The 19,603-nt window shown below is 45.8% G+C and overlaps 1 protein-coding gene across 1 annotated transcript; it reads left to right on the forward strand.

The window, feature by feature from the left end:
• Window positions 1-7,150: 7,150 nt before the first annotated feature.
• LOC135385864 (uncharacterized) lies at window positions 7,151-18,993 on the forward strand. The gene is made up of 6 exons (XM_064615438.1): window positions 7,151-7,189; window positions 7,295-7,333; window positions 8,850-8,998; window positions 9,283-9,359; window positions 17,564-17,647; window positions 18,842-18,993. The coding sequence occupies exons 1-6, from the start codon at window positions 7,151-7,153 to the stop codon at window positions 18,991-18,993; spliced, it is 540 nt and encodes a 179-aa protein (XP_064471508.1).
• The last annotated feature ends 610 nt before the right edge of the window (window positions 18,994-19,603 follow it).

Below are 19,603 nucleotides of genomic sequence, written 5' to 3' on the forward strand. Positions count from 1 at the left end.
CTGGAATGTGAAGACCCGCAAAATATGCGCGATTTGGTTCTTTATGTCCTTTTTCTTGTCAACTGTGCAACAGCGTTTCGCAGCCTTATTCTGTCAATGTACGCTCACATCTTATTTCTTTATTCATTCATCTAGATATATGCAAAGTATGGGCACTCTTGGTTATCCGATGTTCCACTGAAAAAAATTAATGCATCCGATGATATGCACGGGGCAAGACGCGATAACTTAATGTCATTTAAACGTAATGCAAATTAAATTTAATGTAATTGAGAAACTGATAAGTCAACTATGAGGTGGTTTTATACTTGTTCATCTGAGATTTCTTTTTTTGCATGTTGCCTAGGATTTTCGAGCAAATTTTCCTGTTTCTCAGGAGATTTCCAGCAAAACAGAAACGTGCACAAAAGTGAGCGGCCAGCTACACATATCTGTCTGGCGGTGCCTTGTTTGCAAAGAACGGTGGAGGGAAATAGCACCGGCCTCTGTGTGGTTTTATAGCACATCATATGGTCGGGGGCTCAAGGCGGCCGTGTAGGCGCTTGGATTGCAAAAACTAATTTGGAGAGTTCATTATCACGGCGTGCCGCATCGTGCCCCAAGCGATATCTCGTCTTGCCCTGAGGGTTGGGGCAAAATGAGGCAATCTGCATTTTTGAATTTCTTGTGCGATGTTTGTTTTAGAACCAGTTGCGTCCGTTCTGATGTACGGATTAGAAGACTTCTTAGAATGTGCCTATGGCGTGCTTTTTTAAACACACAGTAAACTTTTTTACACTTTTTTGGTGTAAATGGCTTGTCCCATGGCGCACACCTTTTTGGTGTTGCCTTTACACTGAAATCATGAGTGTTTTCTAATACACCCTTAAGTTAAGTGTATTCCTACTAAAACACTGTTATAATGGGTGTATAAAAACAAAAACACCCTTAGAATGGGAGTATTCTATTGAAAACACCTTTTATGATGGAATTATTTGTTCGCAAATATTCCCTCGCCAATGGTGTAATAGGAGCTTCCGCGGCAGCATACCGACACCACTGGCCGAGACATGCAGTTCGACGTTCTTGCTTCTATGGCAAGCAGCACCGCGAACACGGTAGACTTCCAGCCGTGGTTCCATCGTAGAACCTAAACCGGACCGCAATGCGTCGCAGGCACGCCTCGTTATATTGGTAACAGTGTGGGACCAACCTGAGTGCAGAGGCATAAAGAGACCCTAAATCTAGGGCACCCTCAGTAGCCTATATTGGCGTGTCGGATGGATCATATACCGAAATACAATTTGTTGGGGCACGTTCGTTACATGTGGTGGGGCGGGAAACGTTTGTAGCGGTGGCGGGAATGTGTTTTTGCAATTAACACTCACGCATGCAACGAGTCAAAGATATAAGCTAAATTTATAACATCCCTCCCTGTCAAATACTGTGTTTTTAACTCAGGTTATCGTCTATAATGTGATTACTTGCTGAGCGGAGCTGTGAAACCAGCATAATTTTCCTCTCACGAAATAAAACACCATTTTTATTTTTAACACCATACTCCCAATTCAAATGAGTGTAAAAATGTGCATTCGACGGAAAACACCTGTTTCAACACCCCACTTTACACCCTTAATGATCCACATTGGATAAAACGTGGTGTATGTCGATATTACACCCTTACTAATGCACTTTTTGCACTCTTTGTGGAATAGAAAAGGGTGTTTTTATAAGAATACACCTTGTTTGAGCAAATAAAGGTGTAAAATGATTTACTGTGCACGAAAAAAATTCCATATTCAACTGCAAATTTGTGTCTCATCTTGACCCACCTTCCCCTATATATCAGACGATATTGAGCCCCAAATTTCATCAAATCGTCACTTTGCCTTCGCGTGTACCGTTTAGGAAACGATTTTGTCAAACGCGACCTCTCAGGGTGCAACAGGGGAAACTGGTATGGGGCTCAAACTGCCTGATCTTAATTTATATATAGATAATACAAAATCAACATAGTGCATCTTTGACATAATGTTGATATCACATGATATTAAGCGCTGAAGTTGATAAAATTGGCGATTTCACCATTCAGAGTGCCGTCTCGGACGAGCGATTTCGTGAAACGTGACCTCCCCGGGTGCAACAAGGAAAAGACGTCCGAGGCTCAAATTCAGTTATCTGGGCTTCGCATACACAAATTATAAAATCAGCTAAGGACATCTATGATATCGTTTTTATACCAAATCATATTAAGAACCGAAGCTGACAAAATTGACCGTTTGACCCTGACGAGTGCGGTTTTGGAAACGATTTTGTCAAACGCGACCTCTCAGGGTGGAAAAGAGGAAAGAGGTACGGGACTCAAACGCCGTGACTTTAACTTCACATGTAGATATTAGAAAACCAGCTTATGACGTCTTTGATATCATTTTTATATCAAATGATATTGAACACTGAAGTTAATGAAACTGGCCATTCGACCCTGAGGATTGGCGTTTTACAAACGATTTTGTCCAACGCGACCTCTTAGGGTGCAACAGATGAAAATGTTACATGGTTCAAACTCCATAATCTCGATTTCACACATACATTTTACAAAACCATTTTTGATATGACCAGCGGCATGGCCGAGTGGGCTAAGGCGTCCGCTCGTTAGTGGTAACCAAGATCGTGCTGTAGACTGGGAGGTGGTGGCTTCGAATCCTACCGCGAGATGTGCTGTCTGAGGTTTTACCTGGGTTTTCCGAAGACATTCCACACGAATGTCGGCACAGTTCCCCCCAAAGTCGGCCGAGGACGCCCTGCTGCAGCCTTTTACGGATTTTGTGGACGCCTCCGTTACGATCCCAGTAGAAGGGCGTAGCAGAAGCATTTGATAACATGTCTTTGGTAGCATGATACAAGGGGTTTCGCCCGCTTTGAAGGCTATGCTGCCTCCTTTCCTATGTTTGCCGTCACCTGTGTTATGATCCCAGTAGAATGGCATGGTATAAGTCGTTGATAATATGACTTTGGCAGCATGATACAAGAGGATTTGTCCGTTTAAAGGGATACTTCGCAAGCATTCAAAAAAAAAATAAGCTGAGCATCATACCGAACACGAACCACCACCTCGATAGTGAATACAACATTCCCATTCATTCTAGGCGAGTAATTAATTCGTAAATGGTGACAATAGCAAACCGAAATGGATGCGTAGAGCAGAAAACAGAGCTCCATTTGCTTGCTCACATTCCCCGTCACCCGTTCTTCAGGAAAATTCTATACCACCCTGAAAGCGACCTCGATCGAGAAGCGCAGAGGTGACGCCGAGTCTTTCGGCGATATTGATACTGAGGATATCATCATATAGTTACGTAGTTAGTATATCGTCTGCGAACCGTGGCTGTTTCCCTTGCTGCGCCCTTAGAACCCGACTTTGGTAATTTGTTGTCGAAAAGGCAAACACAGGCGCAAATCTGCCAATTCCATTCGGCAATCTCCCGATATCTGGAAAGTATCATGCTCGTTCCCACAGTTTTACATGTCGTCTAATTCTAAGTTCCCGGACGTGTTACCGGCAGGGTGTCGAACCGAAAAAAATGCGGTTTCGGTTCGGGCTCAGGTCCAGAAGTTTCGGTTCGGTTCCGGTTCAGCTCCGGAGCGCAAAGAATAGCGGTTCGAACCCGTTCGAACCCGTTCATACGGGTTCATAACGGTTCAGCCAGTGTATAGCGAGGGAAACATCCGCACTCTCCGAAAATAAGCTAAAGTGTAGGGAACATGACAGCGAGATCTTCTACAAAAACACCGGTATACATATCGTGTGTATCAAGTGGTGGACCTGCGAAGGACATGAAAACGAAAAAAGAAATGGGGAAGTGTCGAACCGCAAAAAATACGGGTTCGGTTCGGGTTCGGGTTCGCGTTGTTTTGATTTAGTTCCGGTTCGGCCACGCCAAGAATCGAACCGGTTCGCAAACCGGTTCGCAGCCCCGAACCGGTTCGTGAACCGGTTCAACGCTTCCGTTTTATATGTTCCATAAAACTGCTTTTATCAGGAAATGCGAGGCTAATAGCTTACTGCTGTTGTCTGCATTGACGTCTCCAGCGGTGAGGTAGCCCTTTAGCGAGAGAAATGAGGAATGGATGAACACTTATTGCAAATAGAGTCCACGCTGTTGAAGCGGTGTAGTCCTGCTACTTTCTGTTCCCAAAATCTCTTTTTTCACACGCAGAGTGCCAGCAAGATACACTTAAAGGAAGCCTAATAAGATGGACAGCGTAACATAGACGACAGTACTAGCCGGCACACTGCCTTCGCAACGTGAATCGATCTGAAACCGTACTGAAGCATGTCGAAAATAAGCCTGCCAGCCTTACTCTGTCCAAGCTCACAGCAGTGTACTAGTTAATCCACAACACAAAGGCAATATGTCACGACACAACTGCACTACCAATAAGCAGAACCACATTTACTTTTCAAGCCACGACCAATCAAACAGGCACCGTTCTGCGTACGCTCCTTTTCCACTTATCATGTTTGTGACTTGTTTAATTTGTACTGCTCACGTGTAAAGGGAACTCTTGGGCGCTTATTTGATCGCATATTCGTCCTGTAGAGCTATATAACTGGCCTACTCTATTCCTGTTTCATTCGTCCGCGTGGCACCTCGTCTCTGAAGCGTAGATGCCGCGGCGCTCACAAGGACAACTGCGCTTCAACAAAAACGCGTTAAAAAGACGCTGAAAGTATACTTACCATACGTCGTCGTCTCACTGCTAGGTGAAAATTTCTGAAATCCATGATATAGGCGCGTGATGATGATACCAATGTGTCTTCGTTCGGGGATAGAGAGGAACTCTTATGCTGACTTCTTTTATGTCCGAACCGTTTTGTTGTGAACCGGTTACCGCTATTTTTTTTTACGGTTCTGCTCCGGATCGGGTTCAACAGTGTCATGAAAATTTCGGTTCGGGTTCGGTTCCGGCAAAAATAACGGTTCGGGTACGGTTTTCGGTTCGGGTTCGGGTTCGGTTCGACACCCTGGGAGTACCGTCGCGCGCGACAGCGTCTGCTTCACAATTGTATACATCAGTCCGCTCTTACATAACAAAATAGCATACTGTTGTATAAACAGAGGCACAATTAAGGTTATCTTGCTCTTGTGGTGATTGTGAATCCTTCCTTCAACACCCGAACGAACACAACACAACTTGTTCTTGAAGGAAATCCCAACGTATTTGTTTGACGAGCTGTACCCGATAATCAAAGAATGACCGCAGCAGCGTTGACGGCTTTGCACGTCCTTTACAGGGGCGTATTTTAATAACTGAGGAACCCGCATAATGCCTTTCGTGTTTGTTCCGTCAGCGCGACTCTTTCCGTACCCACGCCCGCGTTTGTTCGTTGCCACGGCATCTACTAACCTAAACGATGTCCAACATCGATGCTCATCGGTAGTGCCCCAACGGTACCTTCACAAAACTCACCTGAGACCGCCATGTCGCCCTAATATAATTCATGGAAGCCGACGTTTTCGCGCCCTGTTAATTTTTTGCGCTGGGTATGACTTTCAGGATTTTTTCAGGAACTTTCGCGCCATCGTGCGCCACCGGAAGTTCCTCAGGTAAGTAGACAACGAGTTACGAGTGCAAATGCTGGTTAGGTTGATCCGCACGCGCCCTGTATATGGTTATTCGTGACATTGTAAACGTATTATGCTAGTCAGCTAAATAAGTGAATCATGGTGTTTGTGGTGAACATTTAGCGATTCGCCTAATTCTTGCTTCATATCACATTCCGGCACCCCGCTTTAGAGGACCATGGAAGACGACGACGAGTAACACCGTTTAGTACTTCGTGCACGCCCCTAACAGTGTGATTTGCTACATCATTTTTGTTGTATTGCTAGACATCACGGTACCGTTAGCATTGTTATTCCTAAACTGTCTACGCGAGGAAACCACTAAAGAGGAAGCGCAAGTAAAAAGAATGACAACTCTTGAGGGTTACTAAGCTTCAGGTGTTTAGCAGAATTTCAAGAAAGTGTGAATTCGCACTGGCGACATCCCTCGCTAAGTGAAGCTGTGTACTAATATGAAATCGGCAAAGCAGTGCCGACTCATCGTGTTGTTGTCATGAGCGTGATGCGTGCGTGCTCAGTGTAGAGCAGAAAGCATTCGCGTCCGAAGTTGACACAGAAGAGCCCTGAATCGTTTCTGGAACCGGTTCGGAACACTATTGTTCTTTAGTTCCGGTTTAGGTTCAGTTCCGGGCCGGTGAAAATATAGCGGTTTAGTTCCGGTTTTCGGTTCGGTTCGCTTCCGGTACGACACCTTGGTTACCGGTGTTGTTATCAGGTCTGCCCGCGAAAAGGGAATTGTAAGCCTGAGATTTGTCTCCTCTCCATGCCCAAATATTTTCCTCCTCACGTGACTGACCCTGAAAACTTGCAATGCTGCTCACGAAAGTTATGTTGAACACAAAATAGTGATGTTCCACAGAATCCCCTGCCTCAACTTTCAACAAGCCCTAAGGAGAGTGACACTGCAAACAGAGGGCATTGTACCTCCCCACGACATGGTGGCGTTGTAAGGTTTGTGTTTTGTTTGTCCTTCTACTACAACGGTACAATACTTGTCCGTCTGTCAGACTAAAGAGTTGCATTTGAGGCGCTCTCAACCGACTCATTCCCATTACTCCAGAATGAGCTGTAACCCACTGAATAGCTAACCTGTGGCATGGTACGCAGATGTACCGGAAATTCACGTCGGCGACTATACGGGGGCGGACGATGCTCATCTGCGTGTGTCCCTAATGTCTTGTAGCGCAGACATCGTAGCGGTTGAAACTGGCCATACTCGCGGGCCAAGGTCTAATGTGTTGCAGAAAAAAAGAAAATGGCATATGGTTCTGCAACTGCTTGTTAGGTTTGGTGCGAGCGGCGTTGTCTCTGCACCGCATCTTCGGCTGATATGGCAAAGGCGGATCAGACGTTCCATTCTTCGAAGCGCCATCCGTGTACACTGCTGCAGAAGTGGATAATTTATGTTATACGAGAGTATACAAGTGGTTTCAATGTGACGACGATGTGAAGAGGAACTCGACCCCTTCTTTCTTGAAGACTCAGAAATATGGGTGGACCAGTAAGAACATGGGCATACCATCGGTGCAATCTCCTTAGGTATGATGCCACTAAAGACTCGGTCGAGTCATCTGCGCCGCTTGGTAGGGGACACTTTTGGGACGGTATCGAAATTGCCTGAGGAGCGTGTGGCGACGATTGCGCGTTCGCAAGCGGATGAAGTCTCGAACTGTTTCTGTTTCACGTAGAACCTCAATCAGGAGTTGTCCTACCTTCGCAAGAACATGGTGAGTTTCAGCCATTCCTCGAACACCAACAGACCCAACGCAACGAGCAAACAAGGCAGGAAGGGTGCTTCATGTGGATGTGGGAATTCTGTGTTGGACGGGAAGGCTGTAAATACTGTGGAACATAATTTTTATCTTTCGAGTCATGATGTAATCGCGAACATATGACACATCGGTTGTTTCTAAAATACTGCGAAACTTTAATATGGACGCTCTATAGTTGTGTACTCTTCTACAGGGTTTCCCAGCCTATAAAAAATACGTATGCACTAAGTGAAATGAAAACCAAGCTGAATTCAATAGTATGTGAGTGGAGAGGCAATGCCGTGGACAACTTGAAGTTGTCAATGCCTCTGTTATTGTCACCCGTGACGCTAGCTCTGACAAGTGTTCACCCTATTCATCGATTATGTACACTGACGATATCCGTAAATGGTGCTTTCATGTATACTGCTTGATATTGTTGAATGCTATGTAGTTCCCTGCAGAGTTCAGTGGACTCTTGCTTAACTTAAGGAGGAAAAGAAATCCCGACCGTCATCTATATACGCCATTGAAGATACAATAGCGCGCCAGGAAAGGCACTGCAGCGCCGCCAGGGTGAGGGCTTGCGTAGTGTAATGCGGCCAATCTTAATCGCCAATACGGAAGCAGAGCATTGTGTGATGGATTACATCATCTGGCGGACTAGCGGGAGTGACGTCTCTGTGCACAGCCATCGTATGTGCAGCGCAGTAATATTTTGAGAGCTGTCGTTTACTTCTTAAGTTGAACACGACTATACTGAGTTACATTCGTAAGTAAGGTGCAAGTATGTGCGTGATGAGAGTCACCACGCCCCACACAAGGTAACCGCGGTTGCGCGAATTGATGGACTCAAATATTCTTACTACCTCCGTTATCGTTATCCCATGGGTTTGCGGTCGCAAACCCACATATGAGTACATATCCTCGGATGGTACGCCGAATTACCTTGGCTGTTACAGGTACAGTGAAGCTATTGACGCGCATATAAAATTTATTAATCGTATATAGCCTGAGCACTTAGAGCTCTTACCCCTTTCACCCCAATAATTGTCTAATATTTTTTAAAGGAAAATAATATAGAAATATAGAGGTATCCCTTTGTTGAGGTTTCAAATTATTTCGCATTGTATACGTCAAATAGGCGTCAAAGGCATAAACATAACACCAGGTTCTAAATATAAAAAAAAAAGTTAAGCAAAGTCAGCAACGCGTCCATCAGGAGCAGCGACACATTCTCCGGCACGTAAATCACAGTTTCCTGACGAGTTGGAGTGTTCCTTCCGACCACACGTCGCCCAGAGCCCTTTGACCGCAACTTTGCTAGTGAACTAACGCTCTGTCGCATGCATAACTTGCACTCATTTTTAAGCTGTATGTCTGTTGCTTTATATACTTCAACCTTCAGACATACCTCTGATATGTCTCTCGAACATCTAGATCGGTACTGTATTTCGAAAATCACAACGTTCATATGGTCTCTGTGTCACAGTGCTATGCTACCCCGTATGCCTACTACGCGTACTACAAGAACTATGTGCAAGACAGGGATGACTCATGTTTCGTCGAAAGGCAGCTCTGTCAGCCCAAGAATAAAGTGGCAAAGTTCAACTACGCATTCAGAGGCGCTGACGGACAAATGTAAGTAATACCTGGGGGCGGGGGGGGGGATATGGTTATTAAGAAAAAAAGAAAGGAAAGGTTAGCCAGGCAAAGAGCCGGCTTGCTATTCCAAAAAAAAGGAAAAAGGGGAAGGGGAATAACTGGGATACCTTGGTCTTGTCATGCGAAACGTAAATATGTCATAGTTCTCTACGTCTGGTTGCAATGAGACATATTCCTTTGCAATCCCGACAGTGGAGAGCCTGTCACCTATGATTCGAACGGAATATAAATCTTTGGCCTCCTTCCTTCTTTTCACGCAGAGTCACCCGGTACAATCAAGACTACTTTCTCAAATCCAGCCCGGGGTATAACGTCAGCAACGTTCAGTACTATCCACGTAAGTAAGACTCAACGGGAACCACCGTATTGACTTTGATGAGTAATTAAGTAAGTTGAGCAATTGAAGAATCAACTAATCCTTGGAGCATGTGTCTCGCGGTAGCCCTTTACCTGGAAACCGTTCAAAGACTCTAGAACGATTTTTCTTGTTGTTATTTCACTAAAGAGATGTTAGTTGCTGAACACAGAAGCGAAATTTTCTATTCTGCAAGCGCACGGTTTTCTAACTAGTGCAATTCAAAAGTGTCACTACTGTCATCACATCATCTCATCTCATCCTGGCTACAGTCGTGACGCAGCCCACGTAAGTCAGGCCAACAACGGCAAGCCGGTTTTCGTCGCCACCACCACCGCATTTAAAAAACATGTCGGCTTCACACTTCTAAAACAAAGCTCGACCACATTGCACGATGCGGGGGTAACCAGTGTTCAGAATGGTACCTCTATCACTCTTGATTTGTGGAAAGCGTGGCGTGTACGCCTTTTTGTGACAATACCCACACCTGTGAGGCCGACAACGGCGAGCCCTTTCACCGTCACCACCACCACCACCTTGTGGCAAGTCTGCATAAGTGTCACAAAAAGGCGTACGCCTTTCGTTTTCGACAAATCAGGGAATCAAACGATGTCACTCGTGATGATGGTTGTCTAGGAGCGTGCTATGTGGTGAAGTCCATTTTGAAGAGTGTACACAAAGCTGATTCGCAGGGTGAAGGCCACGGCGGGCGGTGCCAGCGATTACCCAGTGGTAGCCGGTAGAGAGGTTATGGGAATCGACTGAGCATTGGGTGCTCGGTACGACCAGCTGGAGAGAAGCGGGCGAGGCATATGAGCTTTACCTTGCGGTGACTACGCTTGCCCTGCGGCGATCCTCCCGCACTGCTTCGAGTTGCCGATCAGTCCCTTACGGGGTCACCCGAACGAAGTTACAACATACTCAGGCGTTAGTCAAGCATCTAATCATGGTTGCGGCGGATGGCGTAATGTTTCCTTACAAAGTGCCGTTCGTCGAAAACCTCCCGCAATACTATTATTTGTCGTCCACAGTCACCCAGACCACACCTGAGCCACAGCCGTTTATAGAGAGTTTGGCTATTAGGAGGAGCCTATACAGAAGCACGTCATGCGTCGTCACCGCTAAAAGACCTCCCTCCCCGCGCATTATTCTCCCATCGTCAGCCAGTCGCAGACGGCTATTATACGACGACGAGTATTGGCAAGAAAACCGTATATCACTGGCGGATGTGGCTTATAAACCGTCGATTCTGGTAGATTACACTGAGCGCGTCAAAGTACGTGTCTACCAGATGGCGGGCTGTATGACAGTGGCGCCTACCTACTGGCTGATAAGCGGATATCCCTTGGATTTTACCTTTTTTGGCGGTGCAACAAGGACGTCAAAATAGGCTCCGCCCACGAAGCGGCAAAATGTCAAAAAATGGCTAAACTCTCCCTATACAGGGTGTCCCAGAAAACGTGTCATTGAATTTTAATACAAAAAAAACTACGCCACATAGAAACATTCGGTCAACGGCAGTTGTTCTTACTAGGGTTGGCCACCACCTTAATTATGTAAGTTTTTGCGAAGTGAACTTGGAAATTTGCCAAGTAAAAGTCACTTTTTTACCCCACCCATGTGAAGAGCGTGCCGAATTTACTCAAATTAATTACAGTTGACAGGAATATTGAGGAGCTATCGTATCGGACAAAATAGCCGAAAATCATGCTCTACGGAGCTCGCAGAGGATAGCGCGCGATGAATTTTTCAGCGAAATGACTGTCAGTCCGACGAAAGGAGGTTGGAAACCCAACCCACACCGGCATGGTAGAAAGAGATAACACAGACATAGCTTATCGCGTCCGGCTTCGGCTGGGACGATATCTTCCCTCTCCCAATTTCAGGAACTTTTTCTACTATCACTGTGAGGGCTGGGTTTCCAACCTCCTTTCATCGCACTGACAGCGATTGTGCTCAAAAAGTCTTCGCGGGTTATACTCAAGTGCCCCGAGAAGCATGGTGTTCAGATATTTTTCCCGATAGGATAGACCCTGAATATCACCGTCAATTATCATGAATTTGAGTAAATTCGGCACGCTCTACATGTTGGTGGGGTAAAAAAGTGACCTTTGCTTGGCAAATTTCCGGGTTCACTTCGCAAAAATTTACATAATCTAACTTAGGTTAGATGACATGCACATCAGGAGGTGACAAAAACCTAGTCAGAAAAAAAACGGTTGACCCCATGATTCTACCCCATGACCCCATGGGGTCCCATGGGGATGATTAGACACCATGTCATGGGGATGATTAGACCCCATGATGATGGTCGCGTAGCTTAATTTTATTAAAATTCAATGAAATGTTTTCTGGGACACCCTGTATACGGCTCTGATGTGAGGCGTAGATAGCATCAACGAAGGGGAAGTAACACGGGGGGCATCCAGTGTATTGCTCCCTACACGAAAGGGTGCTGGACGAACGCAATGCACCCTGGACAGGTCCTGGTCGGACGTCACAGCAAACGTCAAGGCACACGTGAGCTTAAATATGGCGGCGCCCGTTATTGGCGGCCAAACCGTTTGTAAACAATACGGTTGTTGCTTCTGCGCAACGTTTTGGATGTCTTGCAATCATGGTAGTTATTTTTACCTCATAATAAAACGCGTAGTTTTGCACATAAGGCCCCGTACCGTTGACGACTTCCCAAGATGTGATGACGACCGCGCGTTAAGACTCACTGAGCTGATGCGATGTACTTAAACTAAAGTGAAATGGGGTACCATGTTGCGGAAGAAGCACCGCATAGTTAACGCTGGCAAAATACGTTCATCTCTTAGCGTTATGACGAAGGAAATATGTCGGTAAGCGGCAAAACGACATGTAAACCAAGTCACGTGCCCTCAAAATGACGTTTTATATGACGTGCGACCAGGACAAGATGGCAGTTTTGCAAAAGCACCGCTTGAGGGTAGTTACAACAATCGCGGGTTTGTGTCACCCCTGTTAGGAGTAAGGAGACAGGACTCTGCCGCACCGCTGTTGAGAAAGCGTGGTCCCGATTCCTCGAATCTTTTATGGCCGCTGTGTTACGCTCGCGCGCCGTCAGGTGCTTGCTCCTCTGAAATGACGTTCTGGTAAAATGCAGTCTGAGATGGGCTAGAGTTTCCAGTGCAGAAGGAAACAATATTTTGGTAAATAAACACGATTGTCGTGTATCGTGCAACAATATCTCCCTGAATTTTTCGCCTACAGTTCTTGTTGATGCAAAACAAGAAGCTTTTATTATACAATGCGGGGAATACATTTTGTATTAACGCTGCACAAGTTATGAAGGAGAAGAATTGAACAATAGATTGTAAATGGAATTACCAAGCGTAGAAGAACAATATTACATCTATTAAACCCGTAACTAAATACATACAGATAGGAGTTATTACCTCCTTTAAAGGTGGGCCATACGCTGCACGTGTTTCTTACTCGAAATAAATAATCTTGCAACACCTCGAGATTTGAGATGGGATAAACCATGGTCTGCTGCATCCAGACAACCGTGTCGCAAGCAGTAGATCCCGAGTAGATCCCGAGGACGATTTTCATCTTCGTGTCCCGTGGGGGCGTGACACACATATATACTGGATTGGGGGCTTTTTTTTTTCTTTTCTAGCAGGTTTCTTGAGGGGTGCTGCAGGGGGTCTAATATACATTTGGAAGTACGTTTGTTATTGTTCTCCTAAGGAATATTTACGACCGATCGATCGGCGGTGTGCAGCGTGCCGGTTCCAAGAAATTCTCGATTGACCTGGCAGGACGTTCCTATCTGTCAGCCGTGTACGACGGAGGTGCCGAGGATCACGCGTATAGTGGTCAATGATCGAATGAAGGAACGCGAGAAGAAAGATGAACGTAAAAGAGAGGTTCGGAGATAACTTCAAACGCACGTGGGCAAAAACACGACACGCCTTAACGGGTATGGTTTAGCATGCTTCGAAACTATGTTTCACTCCTTTAGATGCCCATTAGAAGAAACAATTCAAAATATTTTCCGCATGAGGCTAACTGACACCCTATACAATCGAATGTACACACACAAAAAAAAAAAACTTTGGAAAAAGCAGCCCCGTATTGGTGGCCCCTCACGTGTGATTTCTCCTTTCCTTCCTTTATCCAAATTATACGCAGTCCTATCCTGCGACACGTGCAGCCATGTCACCACACTGCACAGACAAACCTTACGTGTAATCTCCACGGAACCGTTATGATTTCTTTCTTCATTTTGTCTGCTTGGGAGCACATACCCGTTTCTGCTGAGCCGGTCTACACTCTTAAAAATGAACTTCGCCGCGTTGCACGCTCCTAACCAACCATCATCTCCAATCGGAAGCGTACGCCTTTTTTGTGACAATTGTGAACAGCATAAGTGTCACAAAAAAAGGCGTACGCCTCCCGTTTTCAACCGGTCGGGGCAGATAACGATATCATTGGTGATGATGGTTGGCTTGGAGCGTGCCACGCGGTGAAGTTCATTTCTAAGAGTGTGTGACGGAGCGTAAGTGACTTCATTACATACGCATCTCCTTCCATCGCTCCTTAACAGTCTCTTTCAAAGAGCGGAGGCTCTCTTAAAGGTTTCCGCAACAGGAGCCTGTCGTGCGAGCTGCAGGTCACCTGCGCTCATCGTTTCTTGCAGGAAAGCATCCTATTTGGTTAAACAACACGTCGCTGCGGAAAAGGAAAAAAAAAGTACTTCATAATGTGTTCGACGGGTGCCAAACATGATTTCACATTATCGATATGTCCTGAGAGGTACGCTTCTGATTTCCAAGATGACCCCATTCATTTGTCGCCAAAAATTAATGTACTTAGCAGAAAGGACACGTCAGAGAGCTACTGGCAGTTCAAAAAGGCCGGACGGCCATAGAGAGTCCACGTCCATCCGAAATAAAGCTCTACCGGAGAAAACAACACTATATTGCGAGATGATGAATGGGGAGCTTCATCGGTAGCAGCTTATATGCTCCAAACGCCCATTTCCGCCGACGTCCTAAATCAACCAAAAGCTCATTTTCTATTCGGAGTTTCTGGGCTTTCGGTTGATCTGGGCACGCGGGTGGCAGTGACCCATATCCCCCAAATGCTGTTTTCATCCGAGCGCCCAGAACCACCGAAAGCGGGATACTTGAAAGGGCACGCTTCCCCCGTTTAACAGGTAGAGGAGGAAGGGTGAGCGGTTCCCGAGTATGCGGGAATCCAATGTACAGCTGGGAACAGAGTTAACTGGAACGCCACTTCGACTGGCAGAGCTAAAGTCGGGGAGAGAGCAACCCTAGCAGCTCATACGAGAAATAAAGGCGAATAGTGTTTCGACTGTCCGACTGTTGCTGTGGGGGTGTCCGCTTTGCCATGAGCTGTTGACTCGGCATTGCCCTTAGCTGTGGTTATCATCGCGATGTTTGTTTGTGTTTGCGGCGATTACGTGAAGGTGTATGCCGGCTCATATCGCACGTATGCGATGCCTTTATCTCACTGATACACGCGAAGGTGGTCGCGTTCGCTCAGTGGGGCATTTTCAGATTTGTGATTTGTGATAAAACAAATGAGGATGCACGGAGTTTAGTGGAAAATTTATTGGAGCTGCTGTCCACCTTTGCGTGTATCAATGAGATAACAGCATCACATCCGCGTGATATCGGCCAGCATACACCTTTACATAATCGTCTCAAACACAAACAAACGTCGCGATGGTAACCACCGTTGAGGGCAATGCCGAGTCAACAACTCATGCCAAGGCGGACACCCTCGCAGCATAATGGCGAATTCGGGTGGTCATTTCGTGCCAACTTTTTTTTTTTTGCCAGACCCCGAGCAGTCAAGCAATCTTGCATGTTCGTGTGGCACTTTCCGAGCACCCGGAATTTGCCAGCTAGCACTTTTTGCGTCCGGTCCCGAAACGATCGAGCAGCGGGTTGCGCAGCTATATCCGGTGTCGTCAAATTCGCACTGCAACGGTGGCGAGTGCCCTCATTGGCCCACACGTCGAAGTTCACGTGATTTAGCAGACGACTGAACCCGAAGACGAGCGACCTCGATGCCCCTAGCGTGATCCAAGTGTACGAACTCTGCCCTGATTCAAAAGGGATGAGGCGAACCTGATCCTGATCCTAAAACAGCCAGATCCCTGGCACTCGTGTTCGGGTGGCAACTGTCACGTGATCCAGCTCCGGAGCCGACCTTGCAATTTCCGAGCGCTAGGCCGTGTTGTCATAAAATGACTACCCGAATTCGCCATAACTAGGACAGTGGAAATATTATTTCCTTTTATTTCTCCTAAGCGCCGCTAGGGTGACTGTCTTCCCGATTCGGCGGCAGAAGTGGCGTTCCAGTTAACTCTGCTTCGAGCTGTACTTCCTGCAACTCACCAGAGAGGGTCCCGTGGGTCCCTAGCTGCTGCTGATCCGGTGCTGAAAATGTTCTGTGGTGTGATGTATGCGGCCTGTTCACTTGCACAGCTTCCTTTGTTCCCCTGTTTACTAATAATTCCCCTTAGATATGTAACATATATGACTGATATAAAAATGAGAGCTGATGCACGAAATCTATATTAAAGAAGCTTGAGCTTGGGTGGATAGAAACGACACGACACTCGGTGTGTACAAATGAGATCGCGTTCAAGAAGTGATCTGAACGGAGAGATATTCCGAAAATCAATTTTATTGGTGTGCACGTTGCTGACGGGAGGAGCACTATCTTCGGAAGGTCATTGAGGCCCGCGTCATGAGTCACGGAAAAAGAGCATGGTGGGAGTGGTATGTTCAGTGGCTGGAACACATAGCGGGGCCGTGAAAAATACGCAAACCTCAAGTGCCTTCTGAAGAGATTGACTGTTCAGACGATATGTTGGTCTCATGCATTCATACTGTTTGCAAGTCTTTTCTAGGGGTTGTTTCAGCCGGTTAATAGCATGTTTTCTGAACGTCTGAACTGTATTCACAGAACGCATAACAGAAAAGTGAAGGAGGAGGTCCTTTTGTAACCTTTTTCGAGGCCTGCGCCGTGGGCGCTTTGTTGCAATCCGCTTTCCACTATGATGACCTACACAGCCCCTGGACCCCAGTCACTCAGATGGAAAATATCTCTCTGTTCAGATCGGATCACTTCTTGAACGCGATCGACATCAATAATACCTTTCCTTGGCAAACTTCACTCCTGAGTCAGTTGCAGGATTCCATTCCCGCACACACAAGAAGCGCTCACCCTTCCTCCTCTCCCTGACAAACAGAGGAATCGTGTCCTTTCAAGCATCCCGCATTCGGACGTTCTGGGCGCTCGGATGAAAAGAGCATTTGGGGGATATGGGTCCTTGCCACCCGCGTGCCCAAATCAACCGAAAGCCCAGAACCTCCGAACATTTTTTTCGGATGCAATGAGCTTTAGGTTGATTTGGGATGTCGGTCGAAATGGGCATTTGGAGGATAGAAGTCCTATGGTATCCAGAATTCTCAAGAGAGTTTTGAGGGCAGAGCGTTGGTGGACTGGATGCGTCCAGGATCGAAGCAATTTTGTGAGAGAGAGGGGGGCCAGAGTCCAGCTCGTAAAGGAATCTGGAGGGTACGGTTCGGGAAGGTTGGTAGTGTGGACAATGCACACATACGTCGCTACCCGAGAAACGTCATCATGGCGTTGGTAGACAGACTGAAACACACAAACAAAAATTTTGCGCGCAAAAGAGTTAGGTTACGTCGTGCTCGCACAATCGCCCTTTTATCGATTCAATTATGGCTTAGCGCGCCCTGGAACTACGAATGTTCAGTTGTCACACAGGTAACCGACTGTATATAGCCAGCTGTGAAGCACAAATAACTCTGTAACTAATACAAGCAGCCATGTCCACTCTTGTGCATTGGCATCGGAGCAGAAAACCAGCCACGGAACAATATCTCTGACTCTGACTCTGAACAATATATCTAGGACTCTGACCTACGTCGCGAGTTGAGAAAGTGGGTAGGAAGAGAGAAAGAAACGCGGTAAGACGAAATCTTTGTGCAAAGGAAACGAAAGCAGGTGACGAGCAGGGTGGACCGTATAAGGGGGAGCACTCAGCTTCTCCGTTTGATTTCACCTGCAGATATTAGGCGCAAAGTAGGACACCCAGCATAGAACAATAAGCATGTGTGCATAACATCTTCTGTATTTTCTCGTTACAGATCCAAACGGGGCGTACTCTCCATTCCCTGTTCTTTACATGAAGTGTGGCAACTGCGTCATCTATAACGATCTTCAACTTAGATGTAAGAAACATTTTTGTTTACCTCTGTCTTGACCTTCAAGAGCATGGAATCAGTTGCATCAGTGTTTGAACATGGCACATCATTCCTTCATTTTATGAACTGATGAATTTGTCGCATTCAGATGAGATTGAATTAACAGCAAGGAGTAGTTAACCGAGTCGTCACTTTCGGAAGGTTATTTGTATATTCCGATTCGAAGACACATAATTATTCATGAACTTGTGCGACTAGTTTACAGCGTAATCGCGTAAAGGCACGGTTTTCCTTGAAATGATACATTTCGTATTTCACTTCCACAATTTGTGCTATCCCGGGTGGTCGTGCGATACAGACTTGACTGGCTTCATTCATAATATTTTCACAAGTTCGGACACTGTGTCTTAGCTACATGTATTATTATTTTATGTTTCACTAATGCCTTTGATCGTGTCACCCATGTCCACACAATTTATGCAATGCAGCTATTGCACACAATGCAGCTATTAAGATGACACATTTATTCTCAGTCCTAAAATCGGTTCAATATTTCCTGACCAATATAGACGCCAATTTACTGTGGCTAATAGTAATGTCTTGTCTTATGTTGCTGAAACACCTGAGTCCAGTAAGATTTCACTGTAGGTCACCTGCTTTGCCTAATGACATTTAGACGATCTTCCTTATCTCCAATACATACCTCAGCTTTAACTTTCGGGTTTTACCCGGTTTTATCCATGGATAAAACTCGGATATTTTAGGAGAATATATACAAGCCTAACACAGAGTAAAAACACATGTGTTCTGCTGTTCTCGATTTCGGTTGATCTCTCATAGTTCCGGTTTATGGAACTACCTGTCTCAGCGACATTGTATCAGTTACTTTTGTTTTCCAAAAAGTTGAGCTCCATGCACGAGTGGTTCAGTGGTGTAGATCCTACACGCCCAGATTAGCTGTCGTGTTTCGGCGCACTTCAGTTACAGTGCCTCCAGGAAGCGGAACAAAGCCTTTTCCTGAATGGGCAGAAGTAGAAGGAAGCAGGAACAATTTAAATCTGAAAAGTTGTAAGTTAAAAAGTTAAGTTAAAAGGTTAAAAAGCTAATAAATTTAAACATAAATGTTGCGCGAAACTGCGCTGTTCTCAGATCTAACACACAATACGTTAGTGCTCCTGTCAAATTACATCATTGTCTTTCTCTGTGCTGTACCCCGAGCAGATGACACCTGCCACTTCTTGGTGGTGGATCCTGACAACATTGATCCGTGCTGCCTGGAGATGTACGACTACCTTTGTGGCCCGACGAAGATTTCTCTCTACGACAAATGCAACTGCGCCGATGTCTACGCAGCCGTGCAGTCGACTTATTAGGTCTCTCTGTCATATTGGAGGCAATAAACTTAGGGTCACTGTTCGAAGGACCCGTGGACGCATCAAAAAAAAAAAAAAAAAAAGAGAGAAAAGAGTGCTTAATTGACACACACCACATGCACACCGAAGACGGTGTGCTTTAAGTGCAGTGATGTAAAAGCAGCATCTCAAAGAAGTGCTTTCGTGGTTTTCTAAAGTTTTCTGAGAGTTTCCTTTAAAAAAAGCAATTTAGAGAAGATGTTATAGATTACAATTTCGGTTTCAGTATTGACTTTGGTGCATACCCCTCTCCTAAAACGCTCAAGCATGGGGTTTCATAACAGGTTTTAAGCTTTTTGAAATGATGTGACTTATGTAATTAAGAACTCTTAAAATCAAGGAATTATTGAATTCCTACTAAGCAGAACCACCACCGCTTTACCGAATTACATACTACCTTCGACAAAAAGTTCAGGGAGTGAGGTCGGAACAGACCGTCGCGTGCATAGTTCAGGATAATCGGGTTTCTACCTTTCAAAGTGGACCCCGTCCATGGCAACGCACTGTATAGAGAACGATGCTACAGGTCCTGGAAACTACGGATGAGGTCCTCCTTTGGGATGGTATTCGC

This window comes from Ornithodoros turicata, chromosome 1, assembly GCF_037126465.1.
Source record: "Ornithodoros turicata isolate Travis chromosome 1, ASM3712646v1, whole genome shotgun sequence".
NCBI classification, from domain to species: domain Eukaryota; kingdom Metazoa; phylum Arthropoda; class Arachnida; order Ixodida; family Argasidae; genus Ornithodoros; species Ornithodoros turicata.